Source organism: Arachis duranensis, chromosome 8, assembly GCF_000817695.3.
Source record: "Arachis duranensis cultivar V14167 chromosome 8, aradu.V14167.gnm2.J7QH, whole genome shotgun sequence".
NCBI classification, from domain to species: Eukaryota; Viridiplantae; Streptophyta; class Magnoliopsida; order Fabales; family Fabaceae; genus Arachis; species Arachis duranensis.
The window spans coordinates 23,237,457-23,258,233 of record NC_029779.3 but is presented as its reverse complement, the minus strand read 5'-3'; the positions used below and the strand labels follow the sequence as shown (position 1 = coordinate 23,258,233).

Sequence of the window (20,777 nt, the reverse complement as noted above, 5' to 3'; positions counted from 1 at the left end):
CCATGAGGATTTAATATAACCTTTGCCAGTTGGTGGTGGTAGTGGTCTGCTTCCACTACGACTCTCGCTGCTTATCGAACTCCCCAGTCACCGCCATGAGCCGTTATGACAGCCGCGCCGCCGACCCAGCTTCCTATCGTGACCGGAGAAGGTAAACGCCATTCCTCTCCTTACTCCATTTCTACTTCAGCTTCCTTTCTAGGGTTTCTCTTCTCAGCTCCTACTTCAATTCATTACAAACTGGAACGTAACAATTCAAAATGGAATCATTTTTTTGTGTGTTTAGCGATTCGGGGCTAGGAGCACCTCCGGCTTCAGCTTCAGCTTCAGCTTCTAGTAGAAGGGATTACGATGACGGTGGAGCCTACCCAAGGAAGCTGAATTTGGACGGCTTGCCCCATTTCGAGAAGAATTTCTACCATGAATCGCCTTCCGTTAGGGCAATGACTGAGTCCGAGGTTGACGACTACCGTCTCCGCAGGGAAATCACCGTTGAAGGCCGTGACGTCCCCAAACCTGTCAAGTCCTTTCACGATGTTGGCTTTCCAGGTATATTAATCTCCTTTCTGGCCAGAATAGTGTAGTGGAATTGTTTGAATATGATTGTATTCGAATGAAATGGAAGAGTTTCTGTGAGATTATGTGGGTGCTGCTGTGTTTCCAACATTGTACTGATTTCACAACATTGAACTTCAATTAGAATATGTACTGCAAGAGATTAAGAAAGCTGGCTTTGTCGAACCTACGCCCATTCAATCTCAGGGTTGGCCAATGGCTTTGAAAGGGCGCGATCTGATCGGAATTGCGGAAACAGGGTCAGGGAAGACGCTTGCTTACTTGTTGCCTGCCATAGTTCATGTAAATGCTCAGCCAATTCTAGGTAAGGGGATAATGATGCTGTATGACTGAGTTGTTAAGCTTCTTTTTTGTTGTGTATTCTAAGAATTTGGAACAATGTTTTCAGATCCTGGAGATGGACCAATTGTGTTAGTTTTGGCCCCAACTCGTGAACTTGCCGTCCAAATACAACAGGAGGCTACTAAATTTGGTGCATCATCAAGGATTAAGAGTACATGCATCTATGGTGGGGTTCCGAAGGGGCCTCAGGTGCGTGATCTCCAAAAAGGTATGTGGTGAAGTAAGTATTACAATGCCAGGACTTGCCTTTCCATTGCAAGTTCCACCCTCCTCTTGATGCAGCTTTTATTATGTTATAGTTTTGAATCTGATGATGCTTCTGTTAATTTTTGGGTTAGGCGTTGAGATTGTAATTGCTACTCCCGGAAGGTTAATTGATATGCTTGAGTCAAATCATACTAACTTGCGGAGGGTCACATACCTAGTATTGGACGAAGCTGATAGGATGTTGGACATGGGGTTTGATCCTCAGATAAGGAAGATTGTCTCACAGGTAGGTGACTCTATTATATCATCTTATTCTTATTTTAAAATAGTACAATCTTGAGAAATGGCATAAAGTAATATTGGGTGGGAAATTTGTTTGCTTCCATTTTCTGGTGGCTCAAATTTCCAAGGCTTGCTATAATTTTTTGTAATCCAATTCTGTTTTCTTATGGGTGGATAAGAGAATTTTATATGTTAGAAAGGTTCCAACTTAGTAAAGCAAACCAACAATATACAGAAAAAAAAAAAAAACAGCTACACAATAGAATGGCAACACTGTAAGATATCACACGACCCTTTCCCTTTTGTAGCAATTGCTGGCCAAAAAGCCCACAGAAAATCAAAATGAAATTATGTTATCTTATATACAATCCCTTTCCTTTTGAAGAAGTGCAAGATTGAGGTCCAACAAATGCAGCAATAGATACCTACTGTTCTCTTTCAGACGATATACTAATTTCAGGAGACATTATTCTGCATCACTTGCTGAATAGATTACCTTGTGATTTAGACAGCCTCATCATAAAAGTTGATACCAGTCTATGTGGTCTAAATTTGCAAAGATAGATTTCTGAAGCTGCAACTGGAATTTTATTCTTCTGGTTGTCTGATTAATATTTTTTTTCAAATTTATGTAGATTCGTCCAGATCGTCAGACTCTGTACTGGAGTGCTACCTGGCCAAAGGAGGTTGAACAATTGGCAAGGCAGTTCCTTTATAACCCGTACAAAGTGAGATACTTTCATGTCCGTTTATCTTTGCATGGATATCATATGTGTAATTTGAGATTGAATTGATTTTTGTAACCATTTTACAGGTAATTATAGGTTCTTCAGATTTAAAAGCTAACCATGCCATACGACAATATGTTGACATTGTTCCTGAAAAGCAGAAATATGACAAGTAGGAGATGTTCTGCCTTATTTTCATTACCTAACATTATTACCCCATCATATGGGACCATTTAATGGGGTTGTCTAATTTATCAGATTGGTGAAGCTGCTGGAGGACATCATGGATGGCAGCCGAATACTGATATTCATGGATACCAAGAAGGGATGTGATCAGATCACTAGGCAGCTCCGCATGGATGGTTGGCCCGCACTATCAATTCATGGAGATAAAAGTCAAGCAGAAAGAGATTGGGTGCTCTCAGAGTTTAAATCTGGAAAGAGTCCAATAATGACTGCAACAGATGTTGCAGCTCGGGGTTTAGGTATAGAAGCTTGTGTTTGTGTTCATTTAATCATTCTGTTGCATCAGATATTTCATTTTTGATATGTGTGCATCAACCAGATCATAATTGAAATTGTCTTAATGATGGATGAATTCTACATGAATTGTTTTTCTTTTTGAGGTAGAATTGCTTTCTACTGCTTCCCATGAATTTGGCATCATCTATTGTCTATTTACTGACAGATGTGAAGGATGTGAAGTATGTGATAAATTATGACTTCCCGGGATCACTTGAAGATTATGTACATCGTATTGGTCGGACAGGGAGAGCTGGTGCAAAAGGAACTGCATACACGTTTTTCACAGCTGCTAATGCCAGATTTGCAAAGGAACTTATAACCATACTTGAGGAAGCTGGACAAAGAGTGAGCCCTGAATTGGCTGCAATGGGGCGTGGTGCACCTCCTCCGCCATCAGGTCTGTTAACCGTGGACACTTGCATAACTTGGCTAACATATAACATTAGTTCCTTGCCCCAGCCGTTCTTTTTTGGTTTGAGTGCATCTCTTAGTTATTTCCGAATGGCACTTCTTGTTCCTTTGGTCCCTTGCCCTGGTCTGCCAAAATTGAACTTTACCATCATGCCATGGCAGTCTATTAAGGATTCTATACAAAATGCTTACTGTAGACATGCATCAGTTGTTCTCAAATTCTATCCTGGGCCGAGAGGCCTGTTCATTAATATGCTTGATAACATGCTTTGCTTGTAGAATTTTGTGCCTCGTTTATGGGACGGTTTTATTTATGAGATCTTTAATTTCTGCAACAACAAATCAGGTTTCCGAGACCGAGGGAAGGGTTATGGCAGCAGTCGCCCGTGGAGCTAATCGATGGAGATGGCCAGGTCTTCAGCGATGATTTCCTTGATGTTACGACCTGACCCATTATTACTGTCCTTTTAAATTAGGTTTTGTAAGAATGGTGGTAGGAATTTGATTTACAGCTTTTGTTAGACTCTTCTTCCTTACTTGGTTCGAATGTCCATAGAACATGGAGAAGCCTTGTATCACTGTAAAATCAAAACACTTGTTTATACTTGATAGTTCATACCCCATTAATTCATTTTGCAGTCGCATTTGATTTAATTATGTCACTGCAATGTTTTTATTCCTTGTGGCTAAGCTGCTCGGCACAGAGGAAAATAAAATGAAAAATACGATGGCTTCCTATGTTTAGAGTGGACTTTGTGATTGGAAGACTAAGTGCTTCAAGCTATTAATGACTTAATGTACTAAAGGCACTTCAAGTTTTTTAATCATCAGAAAGCTTAATTAAAGAACTTTAATTAAATTCTATTATTTACTGCTAAGTACCCTTTATAAAATTCATTCTGGAAGGATCTTTCTTGGCTATAGAAGTTTTCTTAAATATACCTACAACATGAGTCTCATACTCTCATTGGTTATCATATTTACAATAATAAATGTTATCATATCGAGTTCTGGTCACGTGAGCTTAATGCAAACATGCACAATTTAATTCCCTTGGACGTGGACAGGGTACGGTACTATGCAGACTCTACGAGTTCCCACAACATAGAACCAACTTTAATTTCATTACGGTAGCAACCACCAACCTCTATAACAATGCTACTATATATAGTTAAAATATTTGAATCAATATATACTCCTATTCCTATATATAATGTTTTACTATAATGAAATGCCAACAAAATTTGACAAAGGTATTCCGCATGCCACTGAAGTTATTATTGCGTAGTTCTTATACGCACGTATGGTCATTCTTTTCTAAGATTCTAAATGATGATCTTGTTGAATAATTAAAGGGAACTTAAAAAGCAAGAGAGAAAAATATAAACAAGTAATCTAAGTTGTTATGATGATACACCGGAGTGTGAAATTTGAATGTTGAACTAGGTCGCTTGCATGAAGATTAATTTAAATAACCAAGATACAAACGCTGCGCTAGCTGATTATTTTGAGTTTAGAATTAGAATTTTTCTTTTCTTTTTTTCTTCTTTTTAATTTTAAAGGGTAATCAAGAAATGGGCCATTGCGAGGAGCTACTGACAACAGTCAAACAAAGATTTATAAAAGCTTAATCATACATGGGTAAGCACATGGAATCTTCATTTTCTCCTTGGAAAAGAGATGATTTACTTTTATATACAAATTTGGCACTCTTATCCTTGTTAGGTCCAATTAAGAGAATATACTAATGCTAGCACTCTCCCAATATCTTAATTGTAATTAAAAGAATGGTATATATAGTAATTTTGGTTAAAGAAAAAAGCACATGTATGAGGGGCCTCTAGCATATATATGATATATAATATTAGAAAGAGTGGAAATGATTGTAACACGAGAGGTTATGAAGGAAGATTGGATTGGGACATAATTTTGATGATGATGGAGCAATGTGGTTGGACTAATTGAGTCTCACATGAATGCACGAAACCGAACAAAGAAAGAGAGAAAAGGTGGGGGACGCCCTTAATCTACAACAACATTAATCATTCATTCCCTTAATTTGTGGGGTAATTCAATTCTCCTTTATTCATTTATGTCAAAACTATTCACAACTATGTTACGTATTTATAAAAACGTAGATACTCCAACCAAGATTTTATAATTGTCTTCATATAAAAATACTTCATTTTAACCATTGGATATAGATTTTAGGACTTGATTTTTATATGCTATAAAAGTGTTATCTTTGTTTAAAGTATAGCAAAATAAATAAGTCACTTTTTAAACCAAGATCATCATGAGAAGATATTTTTGTCATCTTTATTGGAGTAATTAGTTGAAAATGTGTAAAATAATACATCTATTCATACATAAATACATATAATAACTGATATGATAAATATTTTTCTTTTGTGCATAACATTTTTGAACTACTAAATCAAAAACTTAGATTTCATATTTTACTGAGTCAAGATTTGAAAAGCCTAACTTATTATCTATCACTATTAATGCAACATAATGCTTGACATTTTCTGTCTCTTCCTTCTTTTACATCAACAATAACGAGAAGACTCCCAGAAGATAAAAACAAAAAAATAGAAACAATAATGCAATATTCTAAATAAGTACTCTTAAGAACCTTCAAGTATTTATGTGCTCAGACCAGCAAATTTTGCTCACATCCATCACGTCTCTTGATCATGATGAACAACACATAGTATCCTGTTATATATTAATAAATTTAATATCAATATGAAGGTATATAAATATCTACATAGAACAATACATAATTACTTCATTCCATTTGATGTTCCAAGTTACTATTTAAACTTAATTATTCAATTAAAATAATAGTACTACTATAATCTACTCACATGTGAATGACACTGACTAATAGCTGATTGAGCAGAAAACCAAACAAATTTATATAATTTCCCTCGTCATTATATTCAGCAAGTTGTAATATATAGTATATAGTAACAGACAGACAGAGACTAAGTTAAATTAAATGAAGCTGAAGATAATATTCCCAAAATTCAGAGCAAAACTATTAAACTATTTGAGTATTGACCTCAGTTAAGTCCAAAGGTAGTAGCATCAGTAAAAATTCTTTTTTGGTTAAAGAGAACAATAAAAGGCAATCTTGTATCTATAGTCTATAGTACTATACTTCTTTTTTCTCAATGCACTGCATATATAAATATTCTCACTATCACAACACTTTTGCTCATACTTCATCACTTCACAACACTCAATAAAACTTTGTTATTGCTGTGGCCACCTTAGCTTATGAATGATATACCAATATTTAAGCCAAATATATAGTGTCATATTAGAAAAGAAAAATGGACAAAGTTGTTTTGATTGTGTTTGTGACACCATTACTCTTGTTCTTCATCCTCTTCTACAGAAGGATCACATGGCTTAGACTCATCAAATCTAAACACATGAAGAATCAACTTCCCTTGGGCACTCTTGGATGGCCTTTTGTTGGTGAAACCATTGAGTTTATTTCCTGTGCCTACTCTGATCATCCTGAGAGCTTCATGGACAAGCGTCGAAACATGTAAGTTCATTGCGGTTAATTTGATACATTCATATCTCAATTATCTCAAAATAAATTGTATTCAGATACATTAAATGCTTATATACAACTTGAATTTTTGCAGGTATGGGAAGGTGTTCAAGTCTCACATATTTGGGAGCCCAACAATTGTGTCCACAGATGCAGAAGTTAATAAGTTCATTCTGCAAAGTGATGCAAAGGCTTTTGTTCCTTCATATCCCAAGTCTCTGACTGAGTTGATGGGAAAGTCTTCCATTTTGCTCATCAATGGAAGCTTGCAGAGGAGAATACATGGACTAGTTGGAGCTTTCTTTAAGTCTCAGCAGCTTAAGGTTCAGATCACTAGAGAGATGCAGAACTATGTCCAACAATCAATGACTAATTGGAAGGAGGATCAACCTGTATACATACAAGATGAGACAAAAAATGTTAGCTTTCTTTCTTCCCTTCTTATTTCTCTGTTCTCTATCCATCTCCCAAGTTTGATATTTTGTCTTCAAATCTAAGTTTAGTGTGGTATCTTGGCCGAGATTAATAACTGTCACAAGATACAAAATACAAAGACACTGAGATAGTAAAGACGAAAAAAATCTGTTCAAAAAATAGACATTTGTGAATGTTACAAATGCAAAGTTGTATAACAAGGTGAAGCTCTCTTTCTCATTCTCATTAAGCTTGTTGAATTGTAAAAATAAAAATTATATTAGGTGACATAGTTATTTATCTGGCTCATACTTGAGTTTCAAGGTGAAATAGTAGACAGCAGCTAAGATTACAAAAGTCAAAAAATTCCAGTTGTCTTTTTCCGAGGTTCATAATCATTTTGCATGGATTATGCTGCCTTGAAAATGATATTGACAATTATTATGATGTTATATTATTTTTTAATATACCATACCAATTATCACCCCAGATTGCCTTTCAAGTACTAGTCAAGGCATTGATTAGTTTGGATCCTGGTGAAGAAATGGAGCTTCTGAAGAAACATTTTCAGGAATTCATGTCTGGCCTCATGTCTCTACCAATAAATTTGCCAGGAACTAAACTTCATCAATCCTTACAGGTAAGTGGTAAGTCATTAATTGGATTTTTTTTTTATATTACTTCATGCTATGATTTTTAGCCTAATTGTTTTTTATTTTTTCAGGCAAAAAAAAAGATGGTGAAGTTAATGCTGAGAACTATTGAAAGTAGAAGAGAATGTGGAATCTCCAAAGTTCCAAAAGATGTAGTGGATGTGCTTCTGAATGATCAAAATGATAGGTTAACAGATGAATTAATAGCAGACAATATGATTGATATGATGATTCCAGGGGAGGATTCAGTGCCAGTTCTTATGACTCTTGCTGTAAAGTATTTATCAGAATGCCCTACTGCTTTGCAACAATTGAGAGTATGCCATTTTATTTTATTTTTTATTTTATTTTACAAATAAAGAAATTACATTAAAATTAGTTCCAGCACATTGTTCAGTTTCAAAATACTGTCACTCTTAATGATTTGGTTAATTAGTGGTTTTGCATAGTTACCTATTGGCCTAATATAAAACTAGAACAACTTTTTGTTATTTTATTATGAAAATTACATTTTGTGAAACCATGATGTCATTTCTTGTTCTGTTATTATTAAAGATTCTAAGTTCTATTCTTGGACAAATAGACAAAGTGGTTAATAGGCTTAGTCCTTGCTATGGTAGTAGGGATTAGACATTGCACCATGATAGCTATGTGACAAATTGACAATGAATGAACCCTATAAAGAGAAGCAGACATCACAATTGTAGAAAATTTCATCCACTTAAATTATATGTTAATGTCAAGGAATACCTGATTAATAATTCTTGGTAAACGATCAAATGATTTTGTTGTGGACAAAATTTAACTAAAGTGATTACTGATTAATCACTTCTTTGGTAAATGGTTCCACTGTTGGTAATAGGAGGAGAATGTGAAGCTTAAGAAACTCAAAGATCAGCTTGGGGAGCCCTTGAATTGGAGTGATTACTTATCATTGCCATTTACTCAAACAGTAAGTCAAACATAGATGATATATATTAAATTATATATGGTTTACTAATGCATTTGGCTTATAAAAATGGTACGTGTATACCAAAAACTAGCTACTAAATTAGTTACTTAGTATGTATTTGTGTATAAATATATGTGTTGTTTTAATATTTTTAATGCGTATTTTGTTATATATTAGTTGTATTTTGATATACATATAGTATGGCTGCTTACTTATGCAGGTTATCACAGAAACTTTGAGGATAGGAAATGTAATAATTGGAGTTATGAGAAAGGCTATGAAAGATGTAGAAATAAAAGGGTATTTTATACCGAAAGGATGGTGTGTGTTAGCATATTTTAGATCAATTCATCTAGATGACAAAAACTATGACAAGCCTTACCAATTCAATCCATGGAGGTGGCAAGTAAGAGAAGCATATAAACTATAACACACTTAGTTGTTTATTGTTAATCTTCTAGTGATTTAGCAAAACAAATTGTTGGGGTGATGACAGGACAAAGACACAAGCACTTGCAATTTCACTCCTTTTGGAGGTGGACAAAGATTGTGCCCTGGCCTTGACTTGGCCAGGCTTGAAGCTTCTATCTTCTTGCATCACTTGGTCACTCAATTTAGGTGCTCATCGATTCTCATTCTGCATTTAATTCTCTATTAAATCACTTAACACATTGAATTTACTTCCAATAAAGTAACAGAATAGTTGAAAACACAAAGATACATGTCCAAGAAAATATATATGTACTACTAAATTCAGGTGAAGCCATAGATTCGACACATGTATGTATGTGATTATGCTATTTAAGAAATGACATAATTATAGAAATGTGTATATGTACAGGGCTAGAAAGGAATAATTGACTGGTCAAGCAACCTAAGTCCATGTGTTTGTCACTTTGTCTTCTTGTTGATGATGAGAACAAGAGAAATATTATTCAAGCATATACTATGTATTTACATAGTATGGAACATAAAAGGATGCATTTGTCTGTGATTTTGGGAGTGCAGAAAGTACCTTTCTTTTTCACATAATTTTTAGTATTGTTTAACATGTGATTGTGGTAGAGATGTTGTGGACATAATTTTATAAGAGAGACAACATTATATTTGATATGTTAAATAATGTGCAAATTACACAACTCCACTAAAAAAGAAACTTTATTTACTTATTGGAACTGTTTTCTTTTTTGTTTTTAGCTTGGAGACAAATTGCATGTTGTTGATATTATTCCTTAGGTCTATAGATCATGTCTTATTGCACCATCCTCTAGGAAGATACACTATGCTACAACTTGAGATTAGCTTGGTCCTCATAATAAATATGCAATCTTTAGTGCTTTTTTTCTGTTTTTGTATACTATAATACAAGAAAGTATAGTCATTGCTAGTTTGCTACCCTCTATATGACTACTAGTTAGGAATCTGAAACTCTCTTGGTGTTTTTCATGAACAGATGGTATGCAGAAGAAGATACAATTGTGAATTTCCCCACAGTAAGAATGAAAAGGAGGATGCCAATCTTGGTTAGAAGAGTGGAATCTTAGAGAAAATCTATGTATAAATTAACTGACAATAAAAAACAGTCAAAATTTATTTTATTTAATATTTATTAATTAAAACAAGTTTTGATTTTTTTTATCTCTTTAGCATTAGGAAAAGAATCAGTAGAGAAAAAAAAGACAAGATAGAGAAGAATAGCTAGGAAAGAAAAAAAGGGGGTCCATAAAGAAGGTTGGTTAATATGTACACACGTGTGGGGAACTTTCATATATAAGGTTAATGAATTTGTCCCCTTTGCTTTTGTCTTTGCACATCAAGACAACACAAAACAAAAGGTTTCATCTTTTGAGGGACCCTCAATTAGGCATTTTACTTTTCACTAATTCTTCTTTCCCATTTCACCTTGTATGCATTTTTTTTTTTGGTTTTAGAGAAGGGTAGATATGCTTTTTGTTGTTGTTCTTTCTTTTGTTAGCTTTTGGATTTGCTTTGGAAGAGGGTAGGGGAAAGATTGAATAAGAAGAGTAAGTGGAATAATAGTTTTGAGTTTAAGGGACCCATGTAATAATGATGAAATTCATAGGACAACTTGATGGAATTCTATATACCCCATAAAATATAAATGTATCATTCATGCTTGAGTTTTGATATGGAGATTATTGGGGACCCACAGCCACAAACACTTAGATCTGAATGAAGTAGTTCCACTTGTAACGGCGCCAAGATCATTTTGTGGGTCTAAGATTTTTTTTTTTTAAGTAAAAAGTTCTACACAACAAGGCGGAATAAGTAAAAATAAAATTATAATTTATAGTTATTTTTGGCATTTATTTTTAATCTATTTTTAATATATAAAAGTAGATATATAAATATGTACCACATTATTTTTGAGACATTTTTTTTTATTAATGTCATGTCAGCAATATTGTTTACTTGGCACAATTTTAAAATCAATCACTTAATTCTTGTCAAATCAACTATTATTTCTAAATCAGCAAAAAAATTAAATATACAAATAAAAAAACTAAAAAATAAAATCTAATAAATTTATAACCTACAAATACATTGAATTTATATTCCTATATTTATTATATCTTACCATTATAAACAATACAATAAATTTATAATCGCAACAATTAATTTATTAATTTTTATAAATAACTCCCTAAAAATAATAAATATCCATATTACAAATATTATAATAATATTATTAATCATAATAAATTTTACGTTATAAGTATTTAAATTTCATATTATTTAAACTACATATATAAGTCTCTTATCACTATTCCTTCACATAACATCAAATTTAGCACAAAAAATTTATTTTCGAACTGTACATTTCAAATTTACTCAATAGAGCATCATTCTTTCAGAGCAGAACGATTAGAAATCGAATAACTATCCAAAATCTAATGGCCATGCAATGAGAATCTGATGATCAGGTATGACAAAAAAAAATCACAACATGCATCATACATTCATACTTACTCAAATACCATATACCTAATGATAACATAAATTGAATATTGTAATAGGAAAAGATCTTCACAATTTTAGCAACTATAAACGAAATTGATGACAAATTAGGATGAAACTATGTTAAATGTAAAAAGTGTTATATCTAAAAAAAGAAACAACTACATTTGTGGCACATGTAATCAAACACCACAATATCCAACAATAAGGTAACTCTATATACTTTTCATAATCTCATTTATCAAATTATTAATTGCTAACCTAATACTTATTTTAGGTTCATAATTCAATTAAAGGTTTCAGATTAAAGTGTTACAACAATTTTTTTACTATTTGATGGCGACGCAAAAAGTTTATTAGGCACAACTGCTTCAAATCTAATGACATTTCAGAAAAAGAATGACATTGAAGCACCACCCCCATCAAGAGATTAAGGAGAAAGAAAACTATACAAATTCAAGACACATCTTCGGAAGAAGAACATACATATAAAGATGGAACTAAATAACACAATAGAAAGTGCATCAAACTCAACAATTCATAAAGAACATGTCTTCACAAGAACCTACGACAAAAAGGAAAAAGCAGCTACTCTAACAACTAACAAAAAAAAAAGGACGAGCGCCACATAAGATGACTAAGTCCATCAATTAAAACAAATGCAAAAATCAAACCACCAAATAAAAATGTCATTTTGTATAATTCCAACATCCAAATCTTTTGTACTACAAATTATTAAAAATAAAATACCTTTTAAATTTAATTTTAATTTACATATATTTAATTTATTTCTACAAAAACATAACAATTTTTAATATTTATTATATGCTATCATTAATTTACCGTCACACGCATCGCACGGATCTCATTTTAGTTGTCATTAATAATCATAGGAGCTAACACTTTGCTATTTTTAGTAGTTATTCACCGTTCTATTAATGATATCATCTACGTCCACTTAAAAGATTTATTATTCTTTTCGAGCCAAACATTTCACACAACAACAAAGAAACTAAGCCAAATATTCTTTTCAACCCAACTTTCAAAATGTTGTTTAATATTATTTGTAACTGTCCACAGTCTACCTAATGCAAATAACTAAACACATCACACCTTTTAAAAATACTCACAACTAATAAACAAGTAAAATATGTGCTCTACCTCTTTTTTACATAGTACATAAAACATATCTTTCTGACCAATAACTCATAATCGAGCCAATCTTTCTTTAGTGTTTACCTTTCTTACCAATACAAACTAAACAAATAATTCAACTCTTAGTAGAGCATAATCTCTCCATATACTACTAGTGAAACTGTAACTGGTGATATCCTCTGGGACCATTTCTGCCTACATAACCTATACAAATGAGTTAGTAGAATAAAATCAATAAATGTCTTTTTTTTTTTTAAATCAAATTTTCATATGACTCGATCCTCTCTCACAGTAGTTAACTTGGCCAATTGTAAATTTGCTTGGAGCTGATTAAGTAACTCCATCTCCCATTGGAACAACTCCCTCTTGCATTGAAAATTTTAAATCTATTCTAGTCCATCCCAAAAACCACAATCCCCTATAACATAACTTTGTTGGTTTGAAATCGAGATAAGTCTTGAAAAGGTATCTTTCAAAGCACCGCTTTATAGCCAGATGTCCTCCCAAAACCGAATCCTCTTTCCATTCCCTATCTCCCAACTTAAATCCCGAATCAATTTTTTTCTAACACGTTGATCAATAATCTGTAACCGACAAATATCCTTCCACAGACTACCCTGTTTAGGCACAAGTTGACTAACAAGCATCTCTAAAGGATTCAAGTTATTACACGAACACACAATTTTATTTCATGACAGATCGTCTTCTTTTGAAAACCATCACCACCACTTAAACAAGAAGGCTGTATTACGAATTACTGTGTCTTCCACACCTAGACCACCTATTTTTTTCGAAGCTTGTACTAGTTGCCATTTTACTAATGGTATACCATCTTTCCCATCCTCCCTACTTCACAAAAATCTTCTTTGCAATAAAATTGGCTTTTTCGCCACAGATTTTGGTATTTTATATAAACTAAGATAATACACAGGCAGATTATTTAGGACAGACTTAATAAGAACTAGTTTACCCGCCTTATTGAGAATTTTTGCTTTTCACATACTAAATTTTGCTTTCACTTTATCTATCACTGGTTTCCAAGTCTTGACAAGTTTTGGATTTGCACCTAGAGATATTCCAAAATACTTTACTGGTAATGAATCCTCCTTGCATCCCAACAAACTGTACATCCTCCTCGTCCAGCCTTACTTGCAATTGACCGGAATCAAACTTGACTTTTCAAATTTGATGTTCAACCTAATATCATCTCAAAGAACCTCAACAACCTCTTATAGCTCTTGATAGTGTCTTTCTCTTGGGGATAGAATATGATAGTATCGTCTGTAAACTGAAGATGAGACAGTTCAATACTATCCTTACCTACCAAAAGAGGCGTAATCCGACAATTTTGTACTGCCTCTCCAACTATTCGATGTAAAACATCCACGACCAGCACAAAAAAATAAGAGATAGGATCACCCTGCCTCAGGCCTTGTTCCATCCGAAAAGGCTTAGATGGAGATCCATTAATGAGGACTGACATAGATGTTGTACCTACACATTCTTTAACCCATTGCCTCCACTTTAGACCAAACCGCATCTTCTAAGCACCACTTAATTCTATCGTACGCTTTCTAAAAATTCAACTTAATTATAGTCGCGCATATTTTTTCACGCCTTTAATCATTAAACAATCTCACACACTCTCAATGTCCCATCATGTATTTTCTTCTTCTTTACAAATATACTCGGAATCTCTCCTACTAATCGTAATATTATTCTAGATCTAAGATTCTTACTTTTTACTAGCTCAAATAATTCTCTCTTTTTGGTACTTCTACATCTCATCAATACAATTCAGTTTTCAAAATAAACAAATTATTTGATAATCCATTGTTATCTTTAAACTATAGGCTGAAACAATTGTATATAGTTTCAAAAAATCTGAATTTCTTTAAAACAGATTATATAGGCCATCAAAATTTTTTACAGTTTACAAAAGATAATATATATTTTCTTTTAGATTGTATAATTCTTCTCTAGTTTTTTGTAGGGTATAAAAAGTAAGAATTTAGATCTTCTAAATTCTAGATTTTTATTTTAGAAGAAAAAATGAGATCTTTCAATATTGAATATTTTTTTCTCATATTTTCTCTTAGTCTTACCTATAAAATAAATAGTGATAGATCATGCTTTACCTTTTAAAATAAAATTTAAAATTCAGAAAATCCAAATTCAAAAAGTAAACCAGTTCATATCGATGTACATCACTTCAATCACTTATTTTGGTGAATTACATCAGAAAAAATATTTAAAAATTAATTTGTCAAATGTGGGATTGAACTTTTTATAATTCATCTATAAGAGAAATTTCTAAGAACCAAGAGTAAGTATAAAAACTGGGATAACAAAAGAATATGGATCAACAAATTCTTTTTCAAGTATGTTTTTTGTTCTATTTTCGGTATTGATATTGGGCTTCTCTATACAATGTTTTACTTATGGGCCATCATGTGTTAAAGAAAGCCCAATCTAACGTTGCACATTGCATTTAAAAGAATTAATGGGATCAGCCCAATCCAACCCAATTGTTGGCCCATTATTTTTAGACTTTGGAACGACGCCGTTGATGAGAATTGCGGTTGAGTCTTGTGTGTGTTTGCCTTCCGCTGCCGCAGAGAGGAGGAACAAGCTCACAAGGTTCGCTTTTTTCCCGTAACCTCTCTCTCTCTCTCTCTCTCTCTCTCTCTCATATTGAAATCCGATTTCATTCATCTTTTCTTTCTATCATTCATTTTCCTAATTTCTGTTTACGTCAGCAGCGCTTCATTCATGATTCTAAATGAAATATATGATATCATATGTGTTTGTGAGATTATTATAGGTTGTTAGGTAGATAAGGTAGGCTTACTTCAAATGTCATCAAGGCACCGCGTTCATCACCGGGAACCCTTGAGTTCCCGCCGGGGTTACCCTTCCGACGCCCCTTATACCCGCCCGCCTCCTCCCATTCCCCGCCCAGCCATCCCGCCGCCGCATCCCGCCGCCCTCCTCGAAGAAGAACTCGAATTGCAGCACGCCGAGATGCGTAGGGTTGTGGCCGACAACCGCAGGCTCATTGAGGACCGTGTGGTATTGCAGCGTGACCTTGCTGCTGCCAAGGAGGAACTTCACCGTATGAACCTTGCCATTGGTGATATTCGTGCTGAGCATGAGTTGCATTCCAGGGAGCTCATTGACAAAGGAAGGAAGATGGAGTCTGATCTCAGGGCTGCCGAGCCCCTGAAGAGTGAGGTTGCGCAGCTGCGAGCCGAGGTTCAGAAACTTAACACTCTTAAGCAAGAACTTACAGGGAAGGTTCAGACGCTTAATCAGGATGTTGCAAGGTTACAAGCTGATAATAAACAGATTCCCATGTTGAAGTCCGAGATTGATGGCCTACGCCAGGAGCTAATGCGTGCAAGGTGTGTGGCTCTGCTGTGATCGCAGTTTCCATATTCTGCTTCGAGCCCTTCTGTGATGTGCATTCCTGAATTTGTTAGCTTAAACTGATGTTGATTAGTTTTTTTTTTTAGAACCATGGTGGATTATGAAAAGAAGGCAAACATAGAGTTCATGGAACAAAGGCAATCAATGGAGAAAAACTTGGTTTCCATGGCTCGGGAAGTGGAGAAGCTACGTGCAGAGCTTGCTAGTGTTGATGGCAGACAGTGGGGTGCTGGTATGACCTCTTTGTTATGCTTCTATAGATATCTTATTGTGTTTTATTAACTGTATGGGTTGTTAGAAAAGTTATAATTGCCTGATTTGATTTAATGGCTTGAATAAGGAAGGCCATTCAATTAGACCAATAGATGGCCTTAATAGAGTTGTATCCTCCATTTATTGATGATCTAAATAATTAAAATGATGATGTTTTGTTTTCTAATCATTTACAAAGGCGGGCCTTATGGAACACAGTTTGGTAGCCCCAAAGGGGGTTATCCCGCTCTGTATGCAGATGGATATGGACCATATGGCGTTCACCTGGTATGTGTCATCCTTAATTTATAAGTTTTAAATGTTAGGCTTCACCTTCAAGACTTTATTCACCTCTTATATGCTTCTGTCTAGGGTGCTGTGGAGAAAGGTCCTCTGTATGGGGCAGGTGCTACTTCAAGGAAAGGACCTGAGAAGTCTCGCACTAATCGCCGTTGAAATTCTAAGTGATCGCTGTTGGTGAAGAAGTGAGGCTTGCCATCACTTTAGCCCGTGTTAACACCATGGCTGTGATTGAGTTTGGCATCCTTCTATCTGTGCATGCCTCATCAATGCTTATTTTCTGGTTACAATTGGTTCGTAACTAGCATATATAGGTTTCGGTGTTGCTTTGTTTCGTATTTATAGGGAAAGTTGTTGCAATATGTCTTAAGTTCAAAACCTAGTATGATGAAACTGTTAAATTTATCTATCTTCCATTGATACATATTTCTCGTTTTTTTATTATTGCTTTTGGCCATTATTGTTGTCTATCTTTCTTCTGGGAAAGACATGTTTTAAATAATTCATGAGATGGAATGAGGTATAGTTCCCATGTGCTGAAACATGTTGCCTGAGATTCAGTATTTGATGGGTGATCGTGGATAGCTGTTTTAGAAGGCGATGGATACTTAAGTTGTATCATTATTATTGTCGGTGCTCCTTGTTGAAGTTTTAGTAATCTAGCAATATGTTAAATAAATGGTGCTGCACAGGAGAGTGGATGTGTGATATTGAAATTAGTCCCATCTAGTGGGTAATTATTTCTGTCACAGCAGTCATCAGACAGAGAGGAACTTGGGGCATAATTTATATTAGGTATTCTGTTGTTTACTGAGGTGAACAAAATGAGAAGTTACAGTTTGACGGAGAATATAGAGTATGTTTCTTTAGGCTTGATGTGATAAATCTCAGTTATAGCTATTTCTAGGATTGGATAAACGTCACCGAAGAGCAGTATGGTGTTCCTCACCTGATGTATTTTATTAGGATTAGTCGTTGTAGTCCTGCAACTGATAAAGGAGGCATCCTGCATAAATTTTTGGGAATATAACCTTGTGGGTGATTATGTTGCTAATGGCTGAACGAATGTAAGATATCCATTTCCTGGAAATTAAGCTCTAGGGTTTCATATATAGTTAAGTTTTCGGGACTTTGTTTAGTTTCATTGCTGGAAAAGGTGCTTGTATTGACGGTGGCTGTAATCAAATATCGGATTTATATCGGATTTAATATACATGCCTGGAGAAGATGTTCGGCTTTTGAAATATTCAACCTTTTATTTTGTTTTCTCTGCTAAGTTGCTGGTGGTAACTACTGCTTTTTGCTGGCATGGATGATGGGTAGTGGATGGTGGAAGTGTGTTGCGTTTGTCCAGAAGCAGTGTTGTTTGTTGGTGCATACAATGTCCAATACCCTATGATACTTTGTCGTGAGGAAAACCCCAAGAACAATGAAATTGGATGGAGTGAGTACAGATTCAGAAGTATTTTGCACCACTATTTGGCCATGCTTTAAAACATGTTCAGTTTGATTGGACCTTGAATGCTCCAAACGATTAAGTGCTGTAGTGGTACATGTTAGAGCCTGATTTTATACAAGTGGATTTTCCCAGCAAGATGGTAGTGTATTAGGTCTTGTACTGCTCTTGTTCACTGTTTATTTGAAGAGGGCCAGAAATTGGCTGCTGTCGATGTAGAATGAGATGTATGCTAGCTTACAAATCTGACCGGCACTAAGATTCAAGGGGTAAGTTAGTTCTATACCCATTCTACATGAAGAGTGAATCTCATACATCAGGGAGTTTCCCATTCTTCATATTGGTTGGGGTGCTGAAATCATCACGATGCCCAAAATTCTATCATATGTCGTAACCATCACTTTGGAATATCTGAAGAGAAGACTTTCAACCTGAAGTATGTCTGGAGGCGAGCTGGGGATCTGAAGCTCATAGGCAAGTATTCTGCTTATTTTATTGGTCTAAATGATGTAACAAGTATGGAACTTGCTATGTGTTACCCTTCTGATTACCATCATCATTTAAAGGTTTAGTATTCTGCTTAATATAAACTAGTAGTTGCACACCTGTATTAGGTCACCGAGTTCCATCATCAGATTTTGTTTCTAGGAATGTTACCTAACCAGAAAATTTAGAGTAATGCTTAGGAATCTAGCCTTCTAATTCGACTTTAAGCAGTAGTATAATATTAGCTGCAATGCATCCATTCCTACGAAATTGAATCTTCTGTATTCATATTTATTAGTTATGTGCTTTGACAATTGAAGCTGTCTGGAAATCTAAAGGATGCAAAACCTTCACATAGGTCCCAGTTGTCATTATCAATCTAATAGGAGTGAAAGGAAGGTTGAGATATTGGTTTGTATCATAACAAATTGTTACATCGTTAAGTCCCGCATTACATGAAGATATCATACTCTGGAGTCCAACCTTTTTAAGGCAGTATCAGAACCAATCATGTGGCTGTCATTGTGGTGTGTAAGCTTCTACATTTTTTATGGATATGCAAAGACAGCCTTTATAAGTACTTTAGCATCCCTTTCCCCTTGAGCTAGATTTTGAAGTGAAGTTAAAGACTCACAATTTAAGACCTACTATCATTTTGTGAAGTATGGTTAATTGCTTCTGGAATACCTCACCATCCAATTAACTTGGATGGATTCATGGCTAAAGTTGGATGCTTGCAACTTATAGGTTGAATTCCTTTCAAGTGGTGAGTTGATGTTGCTACTTCTCTCAGTAATTCATGTAGGCTATATTAATTTAGGAGCATTAACCCAGGGCTAGTAGTTACTGCTGACTTGAACATGAAGCACTCGGAGTTGGCTGTCTCTAGAGTAAGTTTGAGTCTTCTGTAGAAAAGATGAATAGTCAGCTTCCCTGGGGAGTCAGAGGCTTTGGAGTTGCTTATAATGCTGTTCCAGTGTCCAACTGGATTGGAAAATACCAGGACACATTTTCATTATAACAAGTACTTTAGTGATTAATGTCATGAATCTCGTGAGGAGGTTTTTGTTACACTTGGTCAGGATGAAGGATGCTAATGGTCATTTGGCTTCCTCATTAGTTTCTTATAGTTTCAAGATTGCTCCCTTATCTTGCAGTTCTCATTTTATTTTGTTTTGATAATGCTTTTCTATATGATATGGCATTAAGAGTAATGTTCATGCACTTGTCTTTTTTATGTATATATTTTTTTAATGTTTTCTTCTCCCTTTGCACGCATATTCAAGTAACTAATGTTTTCTATTATTGTTGCAGATGAGAGGCTGGGAATTTTGTAGGGGACTCTGAAATGAGGAAAACTTTTCACGTCTTTTGGCCTAAATGTTGCAAGATTTTGAGGAACAACAATATATTCTTGATTGATTTTGAAATGCAAATGGGATGTATTTTCCCATTATGGGCTAAAGACTGTTCAATCAAGAGGATATACTTAGATAGCTTGTTGCGTCAAGGTAAACTATATATTCTGATATTAGATATGAAGCTTCGGTGGTAGCCACGGATTGTTTCGACTTACAAATGGTAATGCTGAAAGTTGTGACACAATTTTTGTCTGGTAGATGGATCATGAATGATTGCTTCAGATGTTGCTAAATGTGGTTTCTGGAGGAAGGGATGTCTCAGTTTAGATATTTTTCAACACATGCCTCAAATTCAGGTTGATGCAGACTACTTCACACCACCAATATTTGAAGCTAGGCCAATGAAGCCTGCCTTAAGGTCGTTGCTATATAATCAGATTTAGCTTGAAATCTGTTTGATAGTCATTTCAACGCTTCTCCGCACACATTTTCATGATCATGTGTTATACATGACAAAGAACTTTACCTATTATCATTTGATTATTCATTATTCCATCGAGATTTTTCATATAACCGCCACCGTTCCGTAACCGTGTGTTCCATGCATTGTACTTCCCTGGACTCAAATATGTTTCACAGATTCGATTTAGTGTACCTTTTGCTGCTGTTACAGATTTTTTTTTAAGTTAATCTAT

At 34.7% G+C, this 20,777-nt stretch overlaps 3 protein-coding genes across 6 annotated transcripts; all 3 read left to right on the top strand.

Moving 5' to 3' along the window:
* Window positions 1-6: 6 nt before the first annotated feature.
* Window positions 7-3,725, top strand: LOC107461453 (DEAD-box ATP-dependent RNA helicase 20). The gene is made up of 10 exons (XM_016079944.3): window positions 7-151; window positions 287-549; window positions 701-880; window positions 965-1,126; window positions 1,257-1,411; window positions 2,043-2,135; window positions 2,222-2,307; window positions 2,394-2,620; window positions 2,824-3,057; window positions 3,418-3,725. The coding sequence occupies exons 1-10, from the start codon at window positions 96-98 to the stop codon at window positions 3,465-3,467; spliced, it is 1,506 nt and encodes a 501-aa protein (XP_015935430.1). The 5' UTR covers window positions 7-95; the 3' UTR covers window positions 3,468-3,725.
* A 2,350-nt stretch (window positions 3,726-6,075) lies between these two features.
* On the top strand, window positions 6,076-10,802 carry LOC107461434 (3-epi-6-deoxocathasterone 23-monooxygenase CYP90D1). 2 transcript variants are annotated; one of them, XM_052253534.1, is made up of 9 exons: window positions 6,076-6,158; window positions 6,481-6,636; window positions 6,740-7,064; window positions 7,550-7,699; window positions 7,784-8,029; window positions 8,575-8,664; window positions 8,885-9,070; window positions 9,161-9,282; window positions 10,118-10,802. In XM_052253534.1, exons 2-9 carry the CDS (start codon window positions 6,518-6,520, stop codon window positions 10,206-10,208), a joined length of 1,329 nt encoding a protein of 442 aa, XP_052109494.1. In that variant the 5' UTR covers window positions 6,076-6,158; window positions 6,481-6,517; the 3' UTR covers window positions 10,209-10,802. The 2 variants fall into 2 exon arrangements, with proteins under 2 accessions (XP_052109494.1, XP_052109493.1); XM_052253533.1 differs by lacking the exon at window positions 6,076-6,158 and having other exon boundaries at window positions 6,304-6,636.
* Window positions 10,803-15,472: 4,670 nt separating this feature from the next.
* LOC107461435 (protein FLX-like 3) lies at window positions 15,473-20,752 on the top strand. Of its 3 annotated transcripts, XR_001586611.3 has the most exons (6): window positions 15,477-16,202; window positions 16,314-16,459; window positions 16,679-16,767; window positions 16,852-17,072; window positions 20,036-20,232; window positions 20,341-20,752. XR_001586611.3 is itself a non-coding variant. In XM_052253535.1 (5 exons), the coding sequence occupies exons 1-4, from the start codon at window positions 15,655-15,657 to the stop codon at window positions 16,933-16,935; spliced, it is 867 nt and encodes a 288-aa protein (XP_052109495.1). In that variant the 5' UTR covers window positions 15,473-15,654; the 3' UTR covers window positions 16,936-16,964; window positions 20,036-20,752. The 3 variants fall into 3 exon arrangements, 1 of the variants encoding a protein (XP_052109495.1); XM_052253535.1 differs by having other exon boundaries at window positions 15,473-16,202; window positions 16,852-16,964; window positions 20,036-20,752; XR_001586610.3 differs by having other exon boundaries at window positions 20,036-20,752.
* The last annotated feature ends 25 nt before the right edge of the window (window positions 20,753-20,777 follow it).

Excerpts from the sequence above, each read along its gene's own strand:
- LOC107461453 (XM_016079944.3), top strand. The coding sequence starts at position 96 with ATGAGCCGTTATGACAGCCGCGCCGCCGACCCAGCTTCCTATCGTGAC. Across the intron at positions 550-700 it reads TCACGATGTTGGCTTTCCAG|AATATGTACTGCAAGAGATT; the intron begins GTATATTAATCT and ends AACTTCAATTAG. Across the intron at positions 2,136-2,221 it reads TCCTTTATAACCCGTACAAA|GTAATTATAGGTTCTTCAGA; the intron begins GTGAGATACTTT and ends ACCATTTTACAG.
- LOC107461434 (XM_052253533.1), top strand. The coding sequence starts at position 6,416 with ATGGACAAAGTTGTTTTGATTGTGTTTGTGACACCATTACTCTTGTTC. Across the intron at positions 6,637-6,739 it reads ATGGACAAGCGTCGAAACAT|GTATGGGAAGGTGTTCAAGT; the intron begins GTAAGTTCATTG and ends GAATTTTTGCAG. Across the intron at positions 7,700-7,783 it reads AACTTCATCAATCCTTACAG|GCAAAAAAAAAGATGGTGAA; the intron begins GTAAGTGGTAAG and ends TTATTTTTTCAG.
- LOC107461435 (XM_052253535.1), top strand. The coding sequence starts at position 15,655 with ATGTCATCAAGGCACCGCGTTCATCACCGGGAACCCTTGAGTTCCCGC. Across the intron at positions 16,203-16,313 it reads CAGGAGCTAATGCGTGCAAG|AACCATGGTGGATTATGAAA; the intron begins GTGTGTGGCTCT and ends TTTTTTTTTTAG. Across the intron at positions 16,460-16,678 it reads TGGCAGACAGTGGGGTGCTG|GCGGGCCTTATGGAACACAG; the intron begins GTATGACCTCTT and ends TCATTTACAAAG.